This window comes from Sus scrofa, chromosome 12, assembly GCF_000003025.6.
Source record: "Sus scrofa isolate TJ Tabasco breed Duroc chromosome 12, Sscrofa11.1, whole genome shotgun sequence".
NCBI classification, from domain to species: Eukaryota; Metazoa; Chordata; class Mammalia; order Artiodactyla; family Suidae; genus Sus; species Sus scrofa.
In genome coordinates, this window is record NC_010454.4 from 34,833,685 (window position 1) to 34,858,962 (window position 25,278).

Below are 25,278 nucleotides of genomic sequence, written 5' to 3' on the forward strand. Positions count from 1 at the left end.
AGTGAAATGCCTGAAGAAGATGACAGGCAATTTTTCACTGAGGGGCCAAAGCAAATAATCAATCTGCCTATAGAATGGTCAGGTTTTTAATGAGTAATACCAACGAGCTTGTTTTTTTCTTTTGTTTTTTTTTTTTTTTTTTTGCTGTTGTTGTTGTTTTATGGCAGCACCTGTGGCACACGGAGGTTCCCAGGCTAGGGGTCCAATTGGAGCTATAGCTGCTGGCCTACACCACAGCCACAGCAACGCCAGATCTGAGCCACGTCTGCGACCTACACCACAGCTCACAGCCACTCTGGATTCTTAACCCACTGAGCGAGGCCAGGGATTGAACCTTCGTCCTCATGGTTACTAGTCAGATTCGTTTCCACTGAGCCATGACGGGAACTCCGGAACATGTTTTCTTGAAGAGACTACACGTATGAGATATGAGGGCATGAGAAGGAAAAAACAAACAAACAGCAGGAGTAGGGGAAGGAGGCAAGAAGATACATTAAAAGTTTTTACTGGAAGGTCCTGTTGTGGCGCAGCAGAAACGAATCTGACTAGTATCCACGAGGATGCGGGTTCAATCCCTAGCCTCGTTCAGTGGGTTAAGGATCTGGTGTTGCTGCGAGCTGTGGCGTAGGCTGGCAGCTGTAGCTATGATTCAGCCCCTAGCCAGGGAACCCCCATATGCCATGGGTGAGGCCCTAAAAAGTAAATGAAAGAAAGAAAAAGAAAGAGAGAGAGAAAGAGGAGAGGAAGGAAGGGAGGGAGGGAAAGAAGGAAGGAAGAAAGAGAGAGAGGGAGAGAACAATGAAGAAGAAAGTAGCATCATAAGCTATGGCAAAGGCCATTTCTCTCTGGCTAAAGTGAAACAGCCAAAAATGATCTTGGAGGAAAAAGCGGCACTGGGATACATTCTCCGATACAGACTCAGAGAGGAGCCCCAGGGAAGTCTGGAGCGGATGCAGCTGACTCCCTGCTTTCTTTGTAAAACGGATCTGGAGAAACCCTGGGCTTTTGGATCCCTCAGGCCTTTGGACCCACTCTGTGAGTGTGCAATGCAGAGTTGGTATACTCACGAGATTAGTCTGTCTTGACAGGAGAGCTTCAGGGGAAGTAAGAAGGGAATCTAGGCTCTTGGCTTTCTCTTGGACAGTTGTGAATTTATCAGGCAAAGTTTCAATAGATTCTTGACTGTTCCAGCACGAGGTAGACCCTGTTTTAACCTGAAATGTGATACTTTCAAGACAGTCCTTATACTGACTAGCAGCCGAAGAAATTGACCCTGTTGTGGTAAAGAGGGCAGTTAGTTTCTGAATCCTTTCTATCATTTATAAACAATAATAACCCCACTAAAAAACTCTATACCTGTAGCAGGGATTCACCAAATTATCAGTAACTGAAATAACCACTGATCTGAGACACAGCCCCTCAAAAATGATAGTCCCTAAACCTGGCCATCAAAATAATGGGTGATTATTTGAACCACAAATATACTGGCAAGAGGGCACAAGAGAGGATTTTTTTTTTTTTTTTTTGTCTTTTTAGTGCTGCACCCAAGGCATATGGAGGTTGCCAGGCTAGGGGTCAAATCAGAGCTGTAGCTGCTGGCCTACACCACAGCCACAGCAACTCAGGATCCGAGCCGGGTCTTCGACCTACACCACAGCTCATGGCAATGCCGGATCCTTAACCCACAGATTGAGGCCAGGGATCGAACCTCCATCCTCATGGATGCTAGTCAGATTCATTTCCACTGAGCCATGACTGGAATTCTGAGAGAGGATATTTGATGCTGGCTGTATGCAGCTGTAGGACTCAGAACCATGTATGCTTAAGTACAAGGTACTGTTTTAAGTTACAAACGCTAGAGAATCCAATGCATCTGCACTGAAGTCAGTGGTGCTCAGAGTACAATGTAGACTCTGTATTTGCGTGTCTCCACTGCTAAAGTAAAAAATCTCCTAGAGCTGCTTCATCCCCACCACCGCTACGTGGCCCCTTCAGCTCTGGCCCTAAAGAAAGCCCTCTGCACCGGCAGAAAACACCCATGAGTCTGCTCCTGAAGCCTGGCTTCCCCTCGTCCTCTCACAGAACGTCCTCCCCGCAAGAGATTACCTGGGCTGAGTGGGGTGCTGACACTAGTGGGTGCGTGGTTTGTTTTGGGTGTTTTGCACGTGGCTTCCTTAAAAGAACCGTCTTGTTCACAGGAGATACTAGACAGGTCCTGAATGTCTGTCAATGATCTGAAGGATGAAAAGCACAGAGCAATTGGAAGGTGTTTAGGGAATTCAAACACTATTTTCCTAAGAGGTACTTTTAAAGGATGCTCCTGACAAAAATCTTGATTTGGCAAGAAGCCAAAATCAAAGAATATCTTAGAATAACCCTAAGATATCTATGATATACTTAAGATATCTTAAAGAGAATATTAGAGGATAGCTTTAAGAAAAGATACTAACTTTAAACATATCTCAGCAGCTAAAAATAAATTCCATAGCTGAAAAGTATATTCATGTAGGAAAACAGATTTATTCTACCTCAAGAATAAACTCATATATATATATATTTTTTTTTTCATTTTTGGTCGCTCCACAGCACATGGAGCTTGATCCATGGGCCAGGGATCAGATCTGAGCTGCAATCTCGACCTAAGCTGAAGCTGCAGCAACACTGGATCCTTAACCCACTGTGCCCGGCCGGGGATCAAACCGGCATCCTAGTGCTCACAAGCCACCACCAATCCCGCTGTGCCATGGCGGGAACTCCTAAACCTGTATTATTGTTATCACTGTATTTCCTTGATTGTAACATGCTATTTATTTATTTATTTTATTGGCTGTGCCTGAAGCATGCAGAATTTCCCGGGGCCAGAGATCAAACCCATGCCACAGGAGTGAAAATGCCAGGTCCTTAACTTGCTGAGCCACCAGGGAACTCCCAGATGCTGTTAATTTAGATCACATCATCACGACAACCAACAGAAGAAACAGGTTCACATTAAATGTGCATGTAAAAATGGGAAAAACAGAGTCTCTTACAAACAAGGAAACCTTATTCCCCTAAAATTAAGACTTTGAACAGAATTCTTAGACAGTCTTTGGTGGCCATACATGTCTTTCTCTTTCATTTCCTTTGGTGACTCCTTTAATGTCTCCTCTTGTTTATCTTCAGTACTGCAAGAGAGAAAGTGAGAAACTTACATAAATCCCCCACCATCAGGGCGCAGTAACGTGATACAAGGGGCCAGTTATTGGCCCAGTGTGAGAAGCAGTGGGAAGGGTGCTAATAAGCTCAGAAGTGAAAAGTGAGGGTTCTGATCCTAGCTCTGCTACTGACTAGCAACATATTCTCAGGCATGTCTGGGCCTCCGTTTCCTCTCCAGAGACTGAATACATCCTCTCCAAGGGTCACCCAATCTGAAATCAGCCAGTGATGCTACTGGCTGAGCAGGCTCCTGAGGAAATCAACAGAGCTCAGGAACTTTGCTGGGGATGGAGGCTGGAGCACCGGCACAGCCGTGGGGCCTAACCAACCGTGAGAGAGTTTCCTGGGATTGAGTATCAGGAGAGGTCAAGAGAGGCTTGTGCCAAAGAAATGTCCAGAAATGAACTCTGAAGATGGAGAGGAACAGGGCAGCATGACTGCCCTCGGCTGCTGGCCCAAAGGAGGCCCTGCTGGTCCTTGGTCCTTCCTGGAATCCTTCATCTGGACCCTCATTATCGTGTGTGCCTCCCTGGCCATGGTCCTCTCCTCCCTCCCCGCTGGCTGCACTGATGACCACTGGCTTCTGGACGAGGACCTCCCTTTGGGCTGTGGCACGTCTGCACCGCATCCAGCCAGACTGGGCCCTACTGCCTCAGACACCTGAGTCAGGCCCACACGCCTGGGCTGGCCTGGGGCATGGCACTGGCCTGCAGCATGGTCACCCTGGCTCTGGTGGTCGCTGTCCTGGCTTGGAGCTCCTCATGGCGTCCCAGCTGTGTCCCTCCACTCATGGCACAAGTGGGCCACAGGCTCTGTCCTCTTCCTCATCTCTTTCGTCCTCTCCTCCGGGTGCTCCTAAGCTTCACAGTCACGCTCACTGGCCTCGCCGTGATGCTCTGGAGCGTGTTCATGCCCCCTCCTGCTTCTGCCTGAACACCATCAATGCCCCCACGTCAACAGCATCACCCACCCCTGGGGCCAGGCTATGAAGTTTCAGGCTCCCTTCCAAGGACACTGAATTCTACCAGAAAGTGTGGTCAAGATGGGACTCTTCCAACATGTAACCTTGAAACCAACACCTCTTAGCCTTTGAGTAAAAGGCTGAGTGGCCGGGGCCCAGGGGCCTTTGCACCAGGTGGGTGTCTCAGTGCCACCAGCTATATCAGCTTAGCTAAGTTATTAGGATACTGATTTTACAAGAAGAAATATATTTTTTAAAAAGGAGTTCCCACTCTGGTGTGGTAGGTTAAGGATCTCACTGCAGTAGCTCAGGTCACTGTGGAGGCGGGGGTTTAATTCCTGGTCTGGAGCTGTGGGTTAAGGATTCGGTGTTGCCACAACTGTGGCATAGGTCATAGTTGTGGCTCACATTCGAACCCAGGCCCAGGAACTTCCATATGTTGAGGGTGTGGACGAAAAGAAAAAGAATTCTGAAGACAAACTTGACCTGCTTCTAATTTAACCAATATTTAAAATTGAATATTGAGTTCCTGTTGTGAACCAAATCTGACTAGCATCCATGAGGGCACAAGTTCAATCCCTGGCCTTGCTCAGTGGGTTAAAGATCTGGTGTTGCTGCGAGCTGTGGTGTTGGTCACAGACACACCTCAGATGCTGAGTTGCTATGGCTGTGGTACAGGCCAGCGGCTACAGCTGTGATTCGACCCCTAGCCTGGGAACCTCCATATGCCATGGATTCAGCCCTAAAAAGCAAAAAAAAAAAAATAAAAATCAAAGGACTTCTCTTGTGGCACATTGGCTTATGGATCCATTGTTGACATTGGGGCAGCTTGGGTCACTGCTGTGGCATGGGTTCAAGCCCTCGCCCAGGAACTTCCATATACTGTGGTTGCAGCAAGGCAAACAAAACGAAACAAAGTTAAAAATCTGAAATTAAAAAGTAAATTAAAAAGGAAAGGAGGCACAAAGATGTAGTCTCCCTCAGCCTGGATTTCTGATAGACGGTTATAGTACAGAACATTCCTGACCAACACATGATGGACATGGAACATGAGTACAAGATAAATTTTTATTGTTTTAAGTCACTAAAACCTGGGGGTTGTTTGTTACGTAGCATAATTTAGCCTATTGTGACTGGTATAAGTACTGTGCAACCTTAGGAAAAAATACTTTAACTTTACAAACTTTGCTTTTCATATTTGCATAATTAGAGAATTGTTATATAAATTATATCTGACAAAACAGAGTACCTGGCATATGGTAGCTACTTAGGAAAACTAGCTATAATTACTACAGAAAGGAGATTGAGGCCCAGAAAGGGGAAAGGAAAGTGTTACTGTGCACCAGGCACTCAGCATCTATTATTAGTTTTTTAATTAAACTTTTCATCTTGAGATAACTATGTATATTCAACATGCAGAGAGAGTGTGTGTATATGGGGGGGGCAGGTGTTGGGTTGTACTCGGGGCATACAGAAGTTCCTGGGCCAGGGATTGAACCCTTGCCATGGCAGCGACAATGCCAGATCCTTAACCCACTGAGCCACCAGGGAATTCCAACATGCAATTTTAAGAAATACACTTTACCCAGTTTCCCTTGATGGTAACATCTTGCAAATCTATAGAACAATATCATAGCCAAGATATCAATATTGAAATGATCAAGATACAGAACATTTCCAACACAAGGACCCCTCACGTTGCCTTTTTTTTTTTTTTTTTTTTTTGCTTTCTAGGGCCACACCCGTAGCATATGGAAGTTACTAGGCTAGGAGTCAAATCAGAGCTACAGCTGCCAGCCTATGTCACAGCCACAGCAACTCAGGATCTCAGCCGAGTCTGAGATATACACCACAGCCCATGGCAACGCCAGACTCCGACCCACTGAGCGAGGCCAGGGATCGAACCCTCGTCCTCAGGGATACTAGTCAGATTTGCTTGCGCTGCGCCACTACAGGAACTCCTCTTATCGCTATTCTTTAATTGGGGAACTAGAGGAGAAGGGTTGAGAAATCTGACCAAGGTCATGCAATTAGAAAAGCAGAGTCAGGATCTGAATACAGATAATGACTCCTTTTCACAACTCCTCATGATTCTGCTGAACAAGTCCTGACAAAGCGAAACTGCTCAAAGTTTATTGTTATAACATGGTGGCCATTATATACGAAGATGACAAACAAATACAGGGCGTTATCATCATTTAACAATACTTCCAGGAATCCAAAACTGTGAATAAAATAATAGCATATACCTTTGTATAGGTTGGAATTGAGACCTGGTCAAAATTTCAGCATTCTTTCCAAGGCTTCTTCTCATTTGGAACATTTCTTCATCTAAAAGAACAAGGTAAATGCATTTTTAGTGACTTTTTGCCAACTCAGATTATAATTTTCATTCCCTAGAATTTTCCTTGGTCTGGTCCAGAATGAGAAATAATCTTCTGGACCAAACAAAGTGCTTCCTAACTGGGTTTGGATAGAGTACTGCGGAAGAGATTTCTGCTCTGAAAGTTTATTTTCCTTGCTCAGAGGGGAGAACTATATTCTGACACTCCGAATACAATCAAGCCATTTACTGGCCTTTCTGTTATAACTGCACGGTTATTTCTGGAGACAAATGTTGTTTTGTCTTTTCAGGAAGGCGAACTGACCTGGTTCCTGTCAACAGACACCAGGGGGCGTTGAAACCAAGAACCGTTTGTTCACGAAAGATTCCAAACAGAAAAGACCATTAGCTAGGCATTCCCAGAGTGCTAACTGTGTCTCTTGGCCACCAAACCCTCCTTCAACAGTGGGGGTGGGGTCGCGAGTACTAAGGAGCGAATTCAACTGTCTCTGCTCTCGCTGGCATGAAGCATGGGCAATTCCTCCTCCCCTCTTCTCGGGAAGATACTTTCGCAGACTTCTGGGCACACAGGGCCAGTATCCCTTTCCTTTCCCACCGTTATACTGCTGTGGTTTATAAAGAAGGAGGCAGAGAGACCAGCCTGCCCTGTTGGCAAATGCCCATGATCCCCCTGCCACTCTTTAGGTCCAGAAGGGAGTCTGGTAGGCAGTGGGAGGCCCACCATGACAGTGCCATCTTGAGCAGAAGCCAAGACACTTTGAACCCCCACTGATGCAGAAGCAGTGAGGTTCTTCTTGCCATCCTCTTACAAAGGCCAAGGCCTTAGAAAGCATAAACAAATCCCCCCCTTTTTTTTTGGTCTTTTTAGGGTCGCGCCCACAGCATATGGAAGTTCCCAGGCCAGGGGTTGAATCAGAGCTGTAGTCACTGGCCTACGCCCCAGCCACAGCAATGCCAGATCCGAGCCACATCTTCGACCTACACCATAGCTCATGGCAACACTGGATCCTTAACCCACTGAGTGAGGCCAGGGATCGAACCTGTGTCCTCATGGATGCTAGTGAGATTCGTTTCCACTGAGTTACAACAGGAACTCCACAAATTCCTAACAAGATCAATTTAGAGCTGGAGGGGAACTTAGAGATTTTTAGAGTCTGTCCTTCTGCTTTATTTTATATGAGGGGAAAGTGGGGCACTGAGGGGAAGTGACCTGCCACGGTCATGCAGGAAAAAAAAAGTGGCAGAACTGGGCTTGGAACCCAGCATGCATCCCCGTTACCGCTGTTGCACGGCCTGTTGTGGAGAGAGAGGATATATATCAGAGCCCTAGTGGAAAAGGGGGAAGAAGGGCTGAAGGAGGAGACAAGCAGAAATCAGGTTTCTATATGTACTTCCGATGTCTGTATCCAAGGAGCCCTGTTTTCCGACTTTCCTGCCCCATAACTGCTCTATCCTAGGCAACCCCCTTCCAGACACAAGTGAAGTGGTCATGCACAGGCCAGGCTCACACACAACGTGATCATGGTTCAGGATCCACAGAGAGAATCAGCCGCCAGAGACCCAGGTCTGGAAACTTTAAATACATACTGTCCTGAGAATTTAAGTCTTCATATAAAAGCTTACAGCTTAAAATGCTTGCGACTATGGAGTTCCCATCGTGGCGCAACAGAAAACGAATCCGACTAGGAACCATGAGACTGGGGGTTCGACCCCTGGCCTCGTTCAGTGGGTTAAGGATCCGGGGTTGCCATGAGCTGTGGTGTGTGTAACAGATGTGGCTCCGATTTGGCACTGCTGTGGCATAGGCTGGCAGCTGTGGCTCCAATTCGACTCCTAGTCTGGGAACCTCCATATGCACTGCAGGTACGGCCCTAAAAAGCAAACACACACACACACACACACACACACACACAATGCTTCTGACTGTGATAGGGACCTGAATCAGGTTAGAAATGGAAGCTGGAGTGTGCAACGGCAGGAAGCAGGGAGTAAGTTCAGAACCCAATCTTGCTCTGCCTGGGTTCAGACTGAGGCAAGACCATGGACCAAGCCACTTGCCTCAGCAGGTGTCTAACCCTGGTTTTAAAATAGGTGGTTATAGGAGTTCCCATTGTGGCTCAGTGGTTAAGGAATCCGACTAGGAACCATGAGGTTGTGGGTTTGATCCCTGGCCTCGCTCAGTGGGTTAAGGATCCGGTGTTGCCGTGAGCTGTGATGTAGGTTGCAGACTCGGCTTGGATCCTGCGTTGCTGTGGCTCTGGCGTAGGCTGGCGGCTACAGCTCCGATTCGACCCCTAGCCTGGGAACCTCCATATGCCGCAGGAAGCGGCCCTAGAAATGGCAAAAAGACAAAAATAAATAAAATAAAATAACATAACATAACATAAAAAAAATAAAATAAAATAAAATAAAATAAATAAAATAAAATAAAATAAAATAGGTGGTTGTATATTTTAAAAGACCAGAGAGTACAATTTTGTAAATGTCTGTATCAAAACCCTGGGTACCCTTAGATCTTGTGCCACACACCGGCTACTGATCCAAGGTTAACTTCCCACGTAACAGGAAGCAGCTGCTAAGTCATATGGACCCCAAGGCCTCCCAAGGGAAGGATGTGTTGGCTATACTGTTGGTAATTATTAACTCTGCCAAGATGTCAAGCAGGCAAAGGAAAATGATAGTGAAACTGCCTTTTGGGAGGGGAGAAGGACATGGACTCTTAGTTCTGGTTGTCACTGTGTCAAATAACTAGCTGTGTGATTTGAGTAAATCTCTCAGGTCAGCTCAGCAAAGGTAACTGAACACCCGCTATATACCAAAAAAGAGGATGGAATCTAGCAAGGACTACAAGGGAAAAAAAAAGAAGCAACTACAATAACAAATGCTGTAAGAATGCAAGAGGAGGTATTAAGTAACAGGATGTGGATGTCATGAGGCTAGTGAGTGGCAGGAGATTCCTTCCAAGGAGGAGAAATCACTGAGCCTAGATTTTCTTACCTATAAACTGTAAGGCCTGGAAGGGTATCTCTAAGGACCTTTCCAGCTCTAAACAGGTGTAATCTGACAGAAAGTTAAGACAAGTGATTCTCAAAGGAATCTGCCCTGAGGGCTTAATACCAGAGGCTGGAGGTTGGGCACGAGTGTCTTGCACTTCTTCCAAGTCGTCATCGATGGGACCTGAGGTCTGCAAGAGAATGAAAGAGCAGAGAAAAGAGGGTCACTGAAGGCAGACATATCATCAAAGGGTTGAGAGAGGATTTCTGGATGTCCTTACACCTTGAAAATCTTGGCGTTCCTGTCGTGGCTCAGCAAAACCATGAAGTTGCGGGTTCGATCCCTGGCCTTGTTCAGTGGGTTAAGGATCCAGCGTTGCCATGAGCTGTGGCATAGGGTGAAGATGTGGCTTGGATCCCGTGTTGCTGTGGCTGTGGTGTAGGCCGGTACTACAGCTCCGAATCGACCCCTAGCCTGGAAAGCTCCATATGTTGAGGGAGTGGCCTTAGGCAAAAAAAAAAAAAAAAAAAGTTGAAAATATTCATAAGGTTTCTGCACCTTTTGTAGAAAAAGAACAAACTTTCACAGACATTAAGAGCTTGTGTGTACTATATGCTCCTCCTCAATGACAAGCCCTCCCCCACCTCCCACTGCCAGGAGGAATGGGGTGATTTAGCCCTTCTTTCTATCATTATACCCGCTTCACCCTAACCTTCCGACAAAGACGTTTGGATTCCTGGAGCTTTATCAGAACAGCCAAAGAAGGATGGAAAAACGGCCTCGACTGCAAAGCTACTCTGTGGAGTGAAGAGTCAGAACACTGCTTCCTGTGAGGGGTGGCAGTGAGTGGGAGGGGGCACAAGGAGGGCTTTTGGGGGATTGGGAACGTCCTGTTTCTTGATCTGGGTGCTGGCTACATGAGCGAGTGCAGCGTGTGCAAGTTCACAAGCTGTACATTAAACATGTGTCTACTTTATTCTGTGTTATACTTTTTATATACATGTACATATGACATGTATGGACATATATGTATGTGTACTCGATTTTTTTTTCTTTTTAGGGCCACAACTGCACTATCCATAAGTTCCAAGGCTAGGGGTTGAATCTGAGCTGCAGCTGCTGGCCTACACCACAGCCACAGCAATGCAGGATCTGAGCTGCATCTGCAACCTACACCACAACTCACGGCAACACCAGATCCTTAACCCACTGAGCAAGGCCAGGGATTGAACCCACATCCTCATAGATACTAGTTGGGTTCATTACCACTGAGCCACAATGGGAACTCCCTATTTGATATATTTTCATTTAATATTTTCTTTATGTCCCAATCCATGGTAAAATCAAGAATGTTGAAAGGATTAAGAATGGAAAATGGCTCTAATTGGAGTTCCCATCATGGCTCAGCGGTAATAAATCTGACTAGTATCCATGAGGACTCAAGTTCAGTACCTGGCCTCACTCAGTGGGTTAAGGATCCGGCATTGCCATGAGCTGTGGTGTAGGTCAGAGCCGAGGCTCGGATCTCAAGTTGCTGTGGCTGTGGTGTAGGCCGGCAGCTGCAGTTCCCATTCTGCCCCTAGCCTGGGAACCTCCATATGCCACCCTAAAGACGCAGCCCTAAAAAGCCAAAAAAATTAAAAATTAAAACTAAAAAAAGAAAATGACTGTAATTGAATTTTCAGAAGTGCAGACAAGGGAATGGTATGCTTTTTGATACATCACGAATTCTCTTTGTCAGTCAAATGTCGTGACTGACATGGACAATCCTCCCTTTCCTCCACCCCGCCTTCCGCCTTCCGTGTTAGTAAAAGAGACCCCGAAGGGGCCCGGTTAGGGGAGAAGTTAGGTACATGCTATACAAGTAAGAGAATCCAATGAGTTTCATTTTATAAATGAAGATACTCTGTACAAATAGGTTCTTGCAAAAGCTAGGCAAATCCCAGAGAAAGCCCCGTGCCCTGGACAGCCTCATGTTCACTGCTGAGCCTGTGCCCCTATTCCTGGCTCTCCCACCACTGAAGCTTGACGGCCAGGGCCAGTTCCCTACATCTGTGATCGCCAGTCCTTCACACAGAGGAATAACAGCAGGCGGCCTTCGCATCCACCCAGGAAGGATGTGTGAATTAGGCAATGTGAAAGAAAGTGTTTTGAAAAAAAGCATGGGGAGTTCCCACTGTGACTCAGTGGTAATGAACCTGACTAGTATCCATAAGGATGCAGGTTCGATCCCTGGCCTCGCTCAATGGGTTAAGGCTCTGGTGTTGCCATGAGCTGTGGTGTAGGTCACAGATGCAGCTCGGATCCCATGTTGCTGCTTGTGGCGTAGGCTGGCAGCTGCAGCTCCGATTGAGCCCTTAGCCTGGGAACTTCCACATGCCATGGCTACAGCCCTAAAAAGCAAAAAGAAAAAGAGTACAAAGTGCTATACAAATGTAGCAATCACAATTTTAGGAAACACTGCTTATGACCTTCATTACCAAAAACCTTATTTTCACACTTTTTTTCTTTTTTAGGGACACACTTGCAGCATATGGAGGTTCCCATGCTAGGGGTTCAATCGGAGCTATAGCCACTGGCCTACGCCACAGCAACACAGGATCCGAGCTGTATCTGTGACCCACACCACAGCCCACAGAAATGCCAGATCCCCAACCCACTGAGTGAGGCCAGGGATTGAACGCGCATCCTCATGGATCCTAGTCAGGTTTTGTTAACCACGGAGCTACGACAGGAACTCCCATGTGTGTTTTTTCACACATGTGAAAACAATGATAAATTGACATTATGTACTTCTATGTGTAAGTATTTTTCTTAATAGAAATAACTGTAAAGGAATAAGGCAATGGAGAAAGCTGAAAATGTACTCTACTCTGAACTGTAAGTTTTTACCTCCAAGGTCAAGAGTTCTTGAGCAGTTGGGGAGTAAAAATATTCATGGTCCGGAGTTAAAAATTCATCTGTTATCTCCTCAGAAGACTCTGATGAACAAGTTGATTGCACAGAGTGATCCTATAAATAATGCAGAAAATCACTTTTAAGTTGGTGTTCATTGTAAACAAATCCCTTTTTAGTTGGATGCAGAGCTAACTTCGGGGCATCTAAAATTACCCTGCAGTCAGGGTGACACTTTCTGAGCCCTCCCTGCCTGCTTGCACCTCCGCCTCTGCCCTTCTTCCCCACAGTGAGGCGTGTGTGACAAATGACAGTCCTAAATCTCAGCATCCTCATCTGCACAATGACAGTGGGAGGGAGGCTGGGTGACGTTTTTGCTCTCAAATTCTCAGTAAGGAGAAAGGCCCTAGACAGCTCAAGCTGGGGACTGAATTTCAACACCCTGACCCTCTAGGGCAGACACAGAGTCCATGTGTCGGCGGCGTCCTCCAGGCTGAGGCTGCTCAGAACTGGGACTCCCTCAGGTACTCCAGTTTATTGGCAAGAGAAGGAGTATGATGTTTATTTTTATTTATTTATTTATTTATTTTGTCTTTTTGCCTTTTCTGGGGCTGCTCCCTCAGCAAATGGAGGTTCTCAGGCTAGGGGTCCAATCAGAGCTACAGCTGCCGGCCTACACCACAGCCACAGCCACGCCAGATCTGAGCCACATCTTCGACCTACACCACAGCTCACAGCAACGCCAGATCCTTAGCCCACTGAACAATGCCAGGGATGGAACCCGAAACCTCATAGTTCCTGGTCGGATTTGTTAACCACTGAGCCATGATGGGTACTCCCAGAAGTATGATTTTTAAAACAGCAATGCAGTCTCAGTAATAAAAATAAAATAGGAGTTCCCATGGTGGCTCAGCAGAAACAAATCCAACTAGTAACCATGAGGTTGTGGGTTCAATCCCTGGCCTCACTCAGTGGGTTAAGAATCCAGAGTAGGAGTTCCCGTCGTGGCGCAGTGGTTAACGAATCCGACTAGGAATCATGAGGTTGCGGGTTCGGTCCCTGCCCTTGCTCAGTGGGTTAAGGATCCCGAGTTGCCGTGAGCTGTGGTGTAGGCTGCAGACACGGCTCGGATCCTGCGTTGCTGTGGCTCTGGCGTAGGCCGGTGGCTACAGCTCCGATTGGACCCCTAGCCTGGGAACCTCCATATGCCACAGGAGCGGCCCAAGAAATAGCAAAAAGACAAAAAAAAAAAGAGAGAATCCAGAGTAGCCGTGAGCTGTGGTGTAGGTTGCAGAAGCGGCTCAGATCTGGGGTTGCTGTGGCTGTGGTGTAGGCACAGCTGTAGCTCTGATTAGACCCCTACCCTGGGAACGTCCATATGCCACAGGTGCGGCCCTAAAAAGCAAAAAATAAGAATAAAAATTTTTTTTTCCTGTGTTTTTGTCTTTTTTCCAGGGTCGCACCTGCGGCATATGGAGGTTCCCAGGCTAGGGGTCGAGTCGGAGCTGTAGCCACTGGCCTACACCACAGCCACAGCCACATGGTATCCGAGCCGCGTCTGTGACCTACACCACAGCTCACAGCAATGCCGGATCCATAACCCACTGAGCAAGGCCAGGGATCGAACCAGCAACCTCATGGTTCCTAGCCGGATTCGTTAACCACTGCGCCACGACGGGAACTCCAAGAATAAAATTTTTTAAAAATAAATAAAAACAAAATAAAGTCAGTGGTTTCTTCAGCATCTCCACTCTACCCCTTCCTTTTCTGCTATTTCTCTGCATTTGGGCCCTCTCAGCACATGCCAGACAAACTGTTCCTTTCCTCACCCTCACACATCCCTTTGCAGAGGTTTTGTGGCTTAATCCTTGGACACTGCTTTTGCCACTCTTCCTCTTCTGTGCACTTCGCAGCTGCTTTCCTTTACCTCTCACATCAAACTGAAATTTCTCAGACAAGCCTGGCCTCTCCTACCTTCCCCATTTCCCCAACAGACCTGCTTCTCCAGCCAAGCCAGTAGGCCTACGGCGGCATGGCCTTTCAGCCCTCAAGTGAGAGAGAGAATGAATGGTCCTGTGAGAGGTTTGCCTGCTATGATTAAATACAATAGTATATTCTTTGAAAGACCTCAACTGTTTTCCACAACTGTATTTTTACATTGTCTCATTCTCAATTGCTGTTTATATTCCATGTCAGTGATGATTTAAAAAATTCTGGTTCCATTGTCTTGCTGACTATGGCCCAACTGCCTGCCTGAAGACCGCATTAAATCCCTGAAGCAAGGCTACAACCCCAATGCAAATGCTAGGAAGTGACTGAATCCCAGAGATCGTGCTGAGACATAGTTTCCAGGCATGAACACATTCCTTGCACTGAGTTGAAAGGTGAATTTGGGTCTGAGATGAAATTCCAGGTGAAGGTGCTCTTATCACAACCCTTGCTTTTCCTCTCTCTCTTTCTTTTTTTTTAGGGCCGCACCCTTGGCATATGGAGGTTCCCAGGCTAGGGGTCGAATCAGAGCTATAGCTGCCGGCCTACACCACAGCCACAGCCACAGCAACACCAGATCCGAGCCGCATCTGCAACCTACACCACAGCTCATGGCAACGCTGGATCCTTAACTCACTGAGTGAGGCCAAGGATCAAACCTGCATCCTCATGGACACTAGTCGGGTTTGTTACCAATGAGCCACAATGGGAACTCCCAGCTTTTCCTATTCCAATCTGGCCACAGTCACAAGCTCTGGTAACTAACCTCACACTGTACTTTAGTAAGAATTGATCTAGACAGAAAGCTCAAGGGCCAGAGCTGAATCTTAACACTGTCTGTGTCTTCCCCAAGCTCTGATGTACACATGTTTTGAGTTGAACTAACTCAAAAAGTTTCAGGCAGGGAGGAAGGACTTCTTCATTCAGGGCAGAGCCATGAGGGCACATGCTCCAACCCAAAAGAACTACTACAGATAGTATTTCAACGATACGATACATAACAACTCAGTTCTACTTCAGCAGGTCCTTGGGTTCAAGCTGGCTCTCCAGGCTGTATTACTTACGCTGTAAGACGTCTCAACAACCACAGATGCCTCAGTATTTGCTTGAAAGACTTCACTATGCTCTGGCAGCTCATTTCTTCCGGAGAGCAGGTGGCTGATACCTAATGGTTATAACAGAATCATTGTCATTCAGCTAATAGCACAGAACGGGCAAAAAGCGACAGGAGAGAAAAGGTGCATGCGTATTCTGCCATGGGTGACCGTGTTTCATGTGTCAGGTTCAGTCCAGACATGGAGACTGTTAGGTTAGCCTGGCCCTAGCGTGTAGCCCTGGATCATCCACCCTTTTCCCCATCCATTCAAGGGTGATGCCTGGAGCTCCCCGGTGGCAGGGAAGGGATCCAGCCCTGTCACTGCTGTGCCTCAGATTTACTCCCAGGCCTGGGAACTTGCGCATACTGCGGGTGCAGCCAAAAAAAAAATAAAAATAAAATAAAAACAAAAAAAGAATGATGCTTGATAAGGAATAGATTTTAAATACAAAAAATAAAAATAAAAATAACACCACCCCCAAGCCAATAGATTTCCTACCTAAGATAAATGGTAACTTGAGATGTACCTTTCTTTGACTTACAAACAACTGTGAAATGATATCCCATGCTCTGCTGCAAGCAAATTACCAGGTGGAAATACACAGCCCCCAGTCCTAACCTGCGAATTTATAAAAGTGAGGATAGTAAATGTTATTCGTCTCTAGGCTCCTCAGGCATAGATGCTCTAAGAGCCAGTGGAATTTTTCTGGCTTAACATGCAATGCAAAGAAGTGGGCAGTAGGGAGTGACCTTCTGCCAATACCCTCAGGTAAAAGGCTCAATTCAGGGAGTTCCCATCGTAGCTCAGCAGAAATGAATCTGACTAGCATCCATGAAGATGTGGTTTCAATCCCTGGCCTTGCTCAGTGGTTAAGGATCTGGCGTTGCCGTGAGCTGTGGTGTAGGTCGCAGACGTGACTCGGATCCTTCGTTACTGTGGCTGTGGTGTAGGCCAGAGGCTATAGCTCCGACTGGACCTCTAGCCTGGGAATCTCCATATGCCACGGGTGTGGCCCTAAAAAGACAAAAAAAAAAAAAAGAAAAGAAAGAAAGAAAAATCTCAATTCCTTGCCAGCCTAGGCCCAGGACCAGGGTCAGTGCATGGAGATTATTTCACTCTCTTTGGACAAAGGACTCTGCTCCAGTGATAGAAGAACCTATGAATTTCTGGACTTTTTTTTACCTGTGGGAAGGACAGTGGGATTAGAAGGCTATGCTGCTTTCTCCTGGAGTTCGGGATTCTCTGGCTGACAGGAAAGGAGAGAAGACCAAACAAGGGAAATATTCTAGGGGGTTTACTATTTTTGAGAGCTGCCCACTTGATAGAGCTCACCTACCCTGATTCCTCCAACTGAACTTACTGGCGAAACTTGGAGGCCCTGGCTGTCTGCCATGCTGGTCACTACTGTGGTCACGGTTGTCTGTTTTGTCACATTTGCCATTTCCTCCCGGCTCATCATTTTTCTTGGGATACTCTACAGCTCGCCACCAGCCCACATGCTCGAGGACCCTAGTGGGGGGCTGCAGCAGTGGATTGGGCTCATCTTCAGGCTCATTCTCCAAAGTGTCAGTACTGTGATGATGCCAAGGAGGTACCGCCAGCTGCCCAGTAGCTGCTTTCTCTGCCATGTCTTTCACCTCCGCTGGATATAAAAGAAAACAGCATTTAGAACAGCACTGTGGGGCGTTCCCGTCACAGCTCAGTGGAAACGAACCTGACTAGTATCCATAAGGACACAGGTTTGATCCCTGGCCCCGCTCGGTAGGTTAAGGATCCGGTACTGCCGTGAGCTGTGGTGTGAGTCACAGACAAGGCTCGGATCCCGTGTTGCTGTGGCTGTGGTGTAGGCTGGCAGCTGCAGCTCCGATTTGACCCCTAGCCTGGAAACCTCCATATGCCAGTGGGTTAAGTGCAGCCTTAAAAAAAAAACAGAAAAGTAAATAAATAAATAAATAAAACAGCACTCTGAGGGAGTTCCCTTTGTGGCTCAGTCGTTAAGAACCCGACTAGCATCCATGACGATACGGATTCAATCCCTGTCCTTGGTCAGTGGGTTAAAGGATCTGGTGTTGCTGTGGCTGTGGTGTAAGCTGGCAGCTGCAGCTCTGATTCCACTCCTAGCTGGGGAACTTCCATATGCCACAGGCGCAGCCCTAAAAAGGAAAAAGAAAAAAAAAGAAAAAAAACAGCACTGTGAACTCTGGAAACAAAAGCTTTAGACTCTGAAAGAGTTACGTCATATTTTATAGCTCATACTGCCACAATGATTGCTTTATTAGAATTGCAGCATCCTTAGCTTGCCCTGTTTGGCTTGAAGCAGAGGAGATAACTGACGACAGGGGAGGGCAGAATCTCAGTTAGTAACAGCTCTTTTGCTGAATTCTAGAGCAGATGGCAGCAGAAAACTTGTAGATGGACCTTCTTGCTGTGACTATTTTACAAGAAAAGGACATCTGAAGTCCCTAGTCTGTAGAGACTAAAGGAAAGAATTCTATTTTAGTTTGTCTAGCTTTTCTAGACCATGCTGAGCTCACGTATTTTCATTCACATTTTCCAGACTTTTGCAATGTCACTTAGAATTAGTATTTTAAAAAAAAACATACTTTTTTTTTCCACTGTACCCTTTTAGGCTTACAAAATAAAACTGATACAAAAGGGAGTTATCTTGTAGCTCAGCAGGTGAAGGATCTGATGTTGTCACTGCTATAGCTTGGGTCACACTGTGACATGGGTTCAATCCCTAGCCCAGGAACTTGTGCATGGGTATGTGCCAAAAAAAACCTGATGCAAAAGGATAATGCCCACAGGATATGTGAAAGTGGCATGGCAAGCTCTCTATCTTAATCATGTTATACATTAAATATCTATATTACGCATTTTCGCTACAATTGCTACAAAATAGAAATATATATATATGGAAGTATTTCCTATATAGTCTGAAAATGAGAAAATCACTTATCTTCTGCAGTCTGTAAACAGAAAGGTCTTGATATTTTGTTGTCTTTTGTCTTTTTAGGGCCGCACCCACGGCATACGGAGGTCCTTAACCCACTAAGCGAGGCCAGGGATCGAACCTGCGCCCTTATGGATACCAGTCAGATTTGTTTCCTCTGCGCCACGACGGGAACGCCAGAGAGGTCTTGATTTTAAAATCGAATGATATAACAGAAGGAGAGAAAGTGGGAGGACAATGCAATAGAGGCTGTGTACTTAGAGATAACAACCAACTTAGAAAGGTACTTTAAGTTTCACTTTGTCCAACAAAACCGTGACTTTATACTCACTTTTCCATTTTAAGTGTATCTCTCCATCATCTTCATTATTTCTTGAATTTGCATTATGGATTCCAGAAGATACAGATTCCATACTGATCCTAAATTGTACAGATTTTGGAGTGAGGGAGTGAGTAGACATAAACACATCAGTTTGCTCAAGCTACTGACACAACCCCCAGCCCAATAAGCCCAGGAGGGGACTGTCCCCTATTCTGGGAGCCATTCCTGGGGTTGCAGTGACGCCTACCCACCACGAGAGGGCACCAAACCCCCCAACATTCAACCCACAAGGCTCTACCTGATAGAGCCCTGGCCAGGGCTGGCTGATGCGGGTGGTCCCTGCGCGCGGCTTGGCAGGGTGAGGTGTACCCTTCCGGGCCCTGTCAGTTTGGTCTGGGCACTGGACTCTCTAGGCCTTTCTCCGATAAGAAATGAAAGGACTGGGTTAGAAGATCTCCAGGTAGAAGACGCAACTGAAATGCAGCTTCCCCAGACAGAATTCCGGCCCTCACACAATGCCACAGAACATGAGCGATGGTTCAGCAAATGTTGTTGCCCTCTGATCAGAATCCTCTGGTAACAGGTCCACCTGCATACCAGTAATTGCACAAGAGCTAACATTTGTAAAGATGGTCGGTCTTAAGGCACCAGGGATAGAGAAGAACATTCAGAGATCTTCAGCCTGGTTTCACTGAGCTCCAGACCATGACCTGACACTAGCTAGCTGTTTGACTTTGGAGAACTTAAGTCTCTCTGGGCCAAGGTTTCTTCATCTGCACAACAAAGGAGTCTCTTGTCCCTCTAAATATTCTATGATCATACATATTTTATCATCTATTAAACTAACTCTTTAAAAATGTGTGATCTGTGGCATATATATGAATTCCCTTTCATCCAGAATATCCTACTCTCCTGCAGGACCAGAGTACAGAGAGTGCTGAATCAGAAAGGTCACATCTAATCAGTTTCTTTAAAGAGCAATTTAGCAACAGCTATCAAGAATCTTTCTAATGAAATGTTCCTGGCCTCTGGTCCAGTAACTCTGCTTCTGGGAATCTATCAAGGACACAACAAAATGCAGAAAATAATTTACTAACATGTCACTGTCATCCTTTCCAGAAATGGAGGAAATCCAATAATTTCAAAGTAAGTTTCCAGGTTTTTTTTTAAGGCTGCACCTGTGGCATATGGAAGTTCTCGGGCTAGGGGGTCTAATCGGAGCTATAGCTACTGGCCTACGCCATAGCCACAGCAATGCCAGAGCCAAGCAGCATTGTGGCAATGCAGCTTGTGGCTGGATCCTTAACCCAGAGAGTGAGGCCAGGGAGCAAACCCACATCCTCATGGATCTTAGCTGGGTTCTTAACCCACTGAGCCACAAAGGGAACTCCTCCAGGATGTTTTTAATAGCAAGGGATAACACCCATGTTCTTGTCTTTTTTTTTTTTTTTTTTTGGTCTTTTTAGGGCTGCACCCACAGCATACGGAGGTTCCCACATGAGGGGTCAAATGAGAGCTATAGCCACTGGCGTAAACCACATGCACAGCAACACCAGATCTGAGTCGCATCCATGGCCGCACACTTTGCAGCTTACAGCAACACTGGATCATTTGACCCACTGAGCAAGGCTGGGGATCGAACCAGCATCCACATGGGTCCCAGTCATGTTTTTAATCCACTGAGCCACAACAGGCACTCTAACACTCATGTTCTAATGTAAAGTGAAAATTCAGGATATACAATTGCCTACATGTATATAATTACAATCTTTGTTTTTTGTTTTGGGGGTTTTTGGGGCTTTTTAGGGCCGCACCCGCAGCACATGGAGGTTCCCAGGCTAGGGGTCTAATCGGAGCCACAGCTGCTGGCCTACACCACAGCCACAGCAACGCGGGATCCGAGCTGCATCTGTGACCTACACCACAGCTCACAGCAACTCCAGATCCTTATTAACCCATTGAGCAAGGCCAGGGATCAAACCTGCAGTCTCATGGTTCCCAGTCAGATTCGTTTCCACTGCGCCACAAGAACTCCTAATTACCACCGTTTTGAAGCATACAAAAAGGCTAGATGGATTGGTGGCAGTGTTAAACTTATTTGGTCTGGTTGTGTCCCCCCAGGGGAAGAGGGTGGAGCTGGACAGGGGAGGCCACATCTACAGCTTTTGCTTTGTCATCCAGTGGCCATCCTATCAGCCTGTCTGCTTCTGTCAATGCCATGAGAGCTAAACTCTGATGCCGCTTGGGTGGTTCTTCAATAATTTCCCTTGTTAAGGTGAAATACACTAATCTAAAACGTTCAGGCCTTTTCCTTGAGTCTTTCTTGATGTACATATTTAAACAAAATGAAAGGGACAGCAAACTCTTACCATTCATCTCAGTCACCACTGGGGGTAGGAACAAAATCGTTCTCCAGGAGAACTGACCTCAAAGTTGTGGATTAATGCTGCCATTTAATCACAGAAAAGGACACTAAACTGATACACTACTCTGTCCTGAAAAACACTTATTGCTCCTTTAATAATTCCCCCTATGCGAAATAAAATCTGTTTGACCTAAGTTCTTAAAAACCCAGTGTAGGAGTTCCTGCTGTGGATCAGCAGTAATGAATCTGACTAGTATGCATCAAGACTACGGTTTGATCCTGGCCTCCCACAGTGGGTTAAGGATCCCGCGTGGCTACAGCTGTGGTGTAGGCTGGCAGCTGCAGCTGTGATTTGACCCTTAGCCTGGGAACCTCCATATGCCTTGGTATGGCCCCCGCCAAAAAAAAGACCCAAAAAACCCAGTGTACACATATGCTCTCCTTCTGGTGATTTGTGCTGAAACCAATTCTTTCATTATTCTGGCTACAAATCAGAGGCCACAAGTAACAATGATATTGTTCAATCTCCTCCTTCTGCCCCCCCTGGGTCAGTAATGATTACATTATTTATTTACTTACTTTTTAGGGTCGAACCCGCAGCGTATGCAAGTTCCCAGGCTAGGGGTCGAATTGGCGCTTCGGCTGTTGGCCTATACCACAGCCACAGCAGGCAGGATCTGAGCTGAGTCTGCAAACTACACCACAGCTCACGGCAACGCTGGATCCCTGACCCACTGAGTGAGGCCAGGGATCAAACCCACATCCTCATGGATACTAGCTGGGTTCTTTACTGATGAGGCACAATGGGAGTGACGTTTTTTTTTTTTTCTCTGTCTCTTAAGGCTCGCACCCGGGCATATGGAGGCTCCCAGGCTAAGGGTCAAATCAGAGCTGTAGCTGTCAGCCTACATCACAGCCACAGCAACTGGCTATCCAAGCTGCATCTGCAACCTACACCACAGCTCACCGCAATGCCACCTACACCACAGCTCACCGCAATGCCAGATCCTTAACCCACTGAGTGAGGCCAAGAATCAAACCTGCGACCTCATGGATACTAGTCAGATTCATTTCTGCTGCGCCACAAAAGGCACTCTCCCAGTAATGCTTATTTAAACAACACTAGTTTTCACATAGTTTGGTTTCTGGAGCACTGGTAATAAATGAAATATTTGGCACTTTTTTTTTTTTTTTAAATGGCTGCACCCACAGCACATGGAAGTTCCTGGCCGGGGGTTGAATCCAAACCACAATGCTGGGTCCTTTAACCCATTGCACTGGGCAGAGATTGAACCCACACCTCCACTGCAACCCAAGCTGCTGCAGTCAGGTTCTTAACCCGCTGTGCCACAGTGGGAACGTCAACCTTTTTACAAGAAAAACAATCTGGGCAGCTTTGGAAAGGCAGGATGCTTTGCTTTTGACAACTGATGAACTCTGTCTGGTTAACCTGCCAGCCACTTCACCTTTCATGCCTCCTGCAACTTTCCAATACACTGCTCTTCTCGCTCACTTAAGGGAGAGACCTGCCAAGATCTGCTTCCGTGTTACCATTCCTCACTGCTCACAATCTCTTTGTCACTAGACATATGAAGATCACGAAGTGGCCTCAGAGTCACATGAGAGTCTAAAGACATGGAGACACAAATAACAACAGACTGTTAACCCACCTGCTGGTATTTTGGCTCCCATTTCTTTCCAAACCATCCTTGGCTCCGTGAGTGGGCTGAAACTGTTCACCTGTGCTCTGCGTTCCAGGGCCACAAAGAGTCAGCAGCTTAAAAATCAATAGATGTGTTTCAGGGCTTTGATGAAAGAATTCCTCTTCCATTGACTCTCTCACATCGTTTTTCAAAACCATTCTTGCTAAATGTATAGAACTAACCAGACCTCCCAAGACAATTTTCTTTTGCATGTTTCATGTCTAGGAACTTATCCCTTAGCTGGAGGCCTTTACATAGAAATGTTGGTCCCCAGGACTTCAGTCCAGACGGGCTGCAAATGGAGAATGAGCAGGCAAAACAGACATCTAAAATCCAAAAAGAAAGGAGTTCCCGTCGTGGCTCAGTGGAAATGAATCTGACTAGTATCCATGAGGACTTGGGTTCAATCCCTGGCCTTGCTCAGTGGGTTAAGGATTCTGTGTTGCTGTGACTGTGGCATAGGGCTGCAGCTGTAGCTCCAATTCGACCCCTAGCCTGGGAACGTCCACATACTGCAGGTGCGGCCCTAAAAAACAGTAACAAAATTAAAGCCTATGCCCTTTCTCCAAAAGAAAAGCCATCAGGATCTGCCTACTCCAATTTTAACAAACTTCGCTAATTGTACTTCCTAAACTATAGCAAATTAAGGAAACAAATTTGAGATTTGGGGATGGTACCAAGATGCCTAAAAGTGGGAAGGTGCATGAAAATGATCATAACCTCTGTGGAGTATGAGCTCCAGAGGCCTTGGTGGGGGCAGCACTGTATCATGGAACGGCACAGTAACGCATTCAGAAACACGTTATGGTCACCGAGGGAAACGCTAGAACACATTCGAGAGGGTATTTAGAAGAACAGGAAGTTTGTAATGTTTTTATTTGGTGTGATCAAAAATTTAATAACTGAGATAGTAAAAGAATGAATTTCAATTGTCTGAAAAATTCACTTAGGTGAAAATGCCTTATTCCTTGATTAAGCTAGAAAGCCAGAATAGACTTTTTTTTTTGTCTTTTTGCCTTTTCTAGGGCCGCTCCCGCAGCATATGGAGATTCCCAGGCTAGGGGTCCAATCAGAGCTGTAGCCACTGGCCTACGCCAGAGCCACAGCAACTCGGGATCTGAGCCGTGTCTGTGACCTACACCACAGCTCACGGCAATGCCGGATCCTTAACCCAATGAGCGAGGTCAGGGATCGAACCCGCAACCTCATGGTTCCTAGTTGGATTCGTTTCCGCTATGCCACGATGGGAACTCCCAGGACAGACTTTCAGGACAGACTTTTTAAAGAAAAACTGGGGATGTGGTATAACTGTTCTGTATCGAGTCATATGTATTAGTAGGTGGTCTCCAACAATGGCTGCCATCAGCGCCTTCCCTCTCTGTCTGCACTGCCATCTGAGAGCTGCAGTCTACTTCCCTCCCCTTAAATCTGTGCTGGCTTCATGACTTTGATCAACAGAAAGCAGCAGAAGTGACACTGCCCTAGTTTTTAAGAGACCTGGCAGCTTCAGCTTCACTTGGGAAGCCAGCTGCCATGCTGCAGAGACGCCTGGGTGAGACTATTTAGTGAGTGATAAGGAGCTGAGGGCAGACAGAGGCCACCTGGGGGAGCCCAAGGCACCAGACAGGGAAGTGAAGCCTCCCTGGACCTTTGTGCCCAGCCCAGCCTCCAGCTGAATGCAGGTGATCCCAGCCGGTGCTATAGGGAAGGGAAGAAGCACTCAGGTAAAGCCCTGTCATATTCCTCACCCACAAAATTGTGAGAAATAACAGAACGCTTATTTTAAGTCACTAAGTTTGGGGTTTCATTGCTGCTGTTACACAGCAATAGATCATTGAAGTATAGTACACAACAAAAGTTATTTCTTTTTTTTTTTTAATGCTTTTTAGGGCTGCACCCATGGCATATGGAGATTCCCAGGCTAAGGGTCAAATCAGAGCTGCAGCTACTGGCCTACACCACAGCCAAAGCAACACAGGATCCGAGCTACATCTGTGACCTATATCACAGCTCATGCCAACACCAGATCCTCAACTCACTGAGCTAGGCCAGGGATCAAACCCGCAACCTCATGGTTCCCAGTTGGATTCATTTCCACTGCACCACAATGGGAACTCCTGCAAGTGGTGGGTTTTAAAACAATAAGAAAACCCACGGAGTTCCCATCGTGGCTCAGTGGTTAACGAGGCCAGGTGTCAACACCTGGCCCCGCTCAGTGGGTTAAGGATCCGGCATTGCCACAAGCTGCAGTGTAGGTCACTGACTTGGCTCGGATCCCAAGTTGCTGTGTGTGTGGTATAAGCCTGTGGCTATAGCTCTAATTCGACCCCTAGCCTGGGAACCTCCATACGCCATGTGAGTGACCCTAAAAAGACAAAAAAATGAAAAATAAAAAAATAAAATAAAATTCTGATTCAAGAGGCAGCCAGAGCTCTGTGTGTGAACCTGTTCAAATTCATT

General features: G+C 46.5%; 1 protein-coding gene across 1 annotated transcript in view; it reads right to left on the minus strand.

Moving 5' to 3' along the window:
- Window positions 1–25,278, minus strand: part of TEX14 (testis expressed 14, intercellular bridge forming factor) — a 160,430-nt gene that overhangs the window by 18,213 nt on the left and 116,939 nt on the right. Inside the window, 11 exon segments of the mRNA XM_021067278.1 lie at window positions 1,068–1,273; window positions 2,107–2,234; window positions 3,102–3,164; window positions 6,406–6,487; window positions 9,618–9,684; window positions 12,387–12,506; window positions 15,443–15,543; window positions 16,836–17,117; window positions 18,760–18,848; window positions 19,049–19,165; window positions 22,786–22,892. Of these exon segments, the coding sequence (XP_020922937.1) occupies window positions 1,068–1,273; window positions 2,107–2,234; window positions 3,102–3,164; window positions 6,406–6,487; window positions 9,618–9,684; window positions 12,387–12,506; window positions 15,443–15,543; window positions 16,836–17,117; window positions 18,760–18,848; window positions 19,049–19,165; window positions 22,786–22,892 (1,362 nt within the window).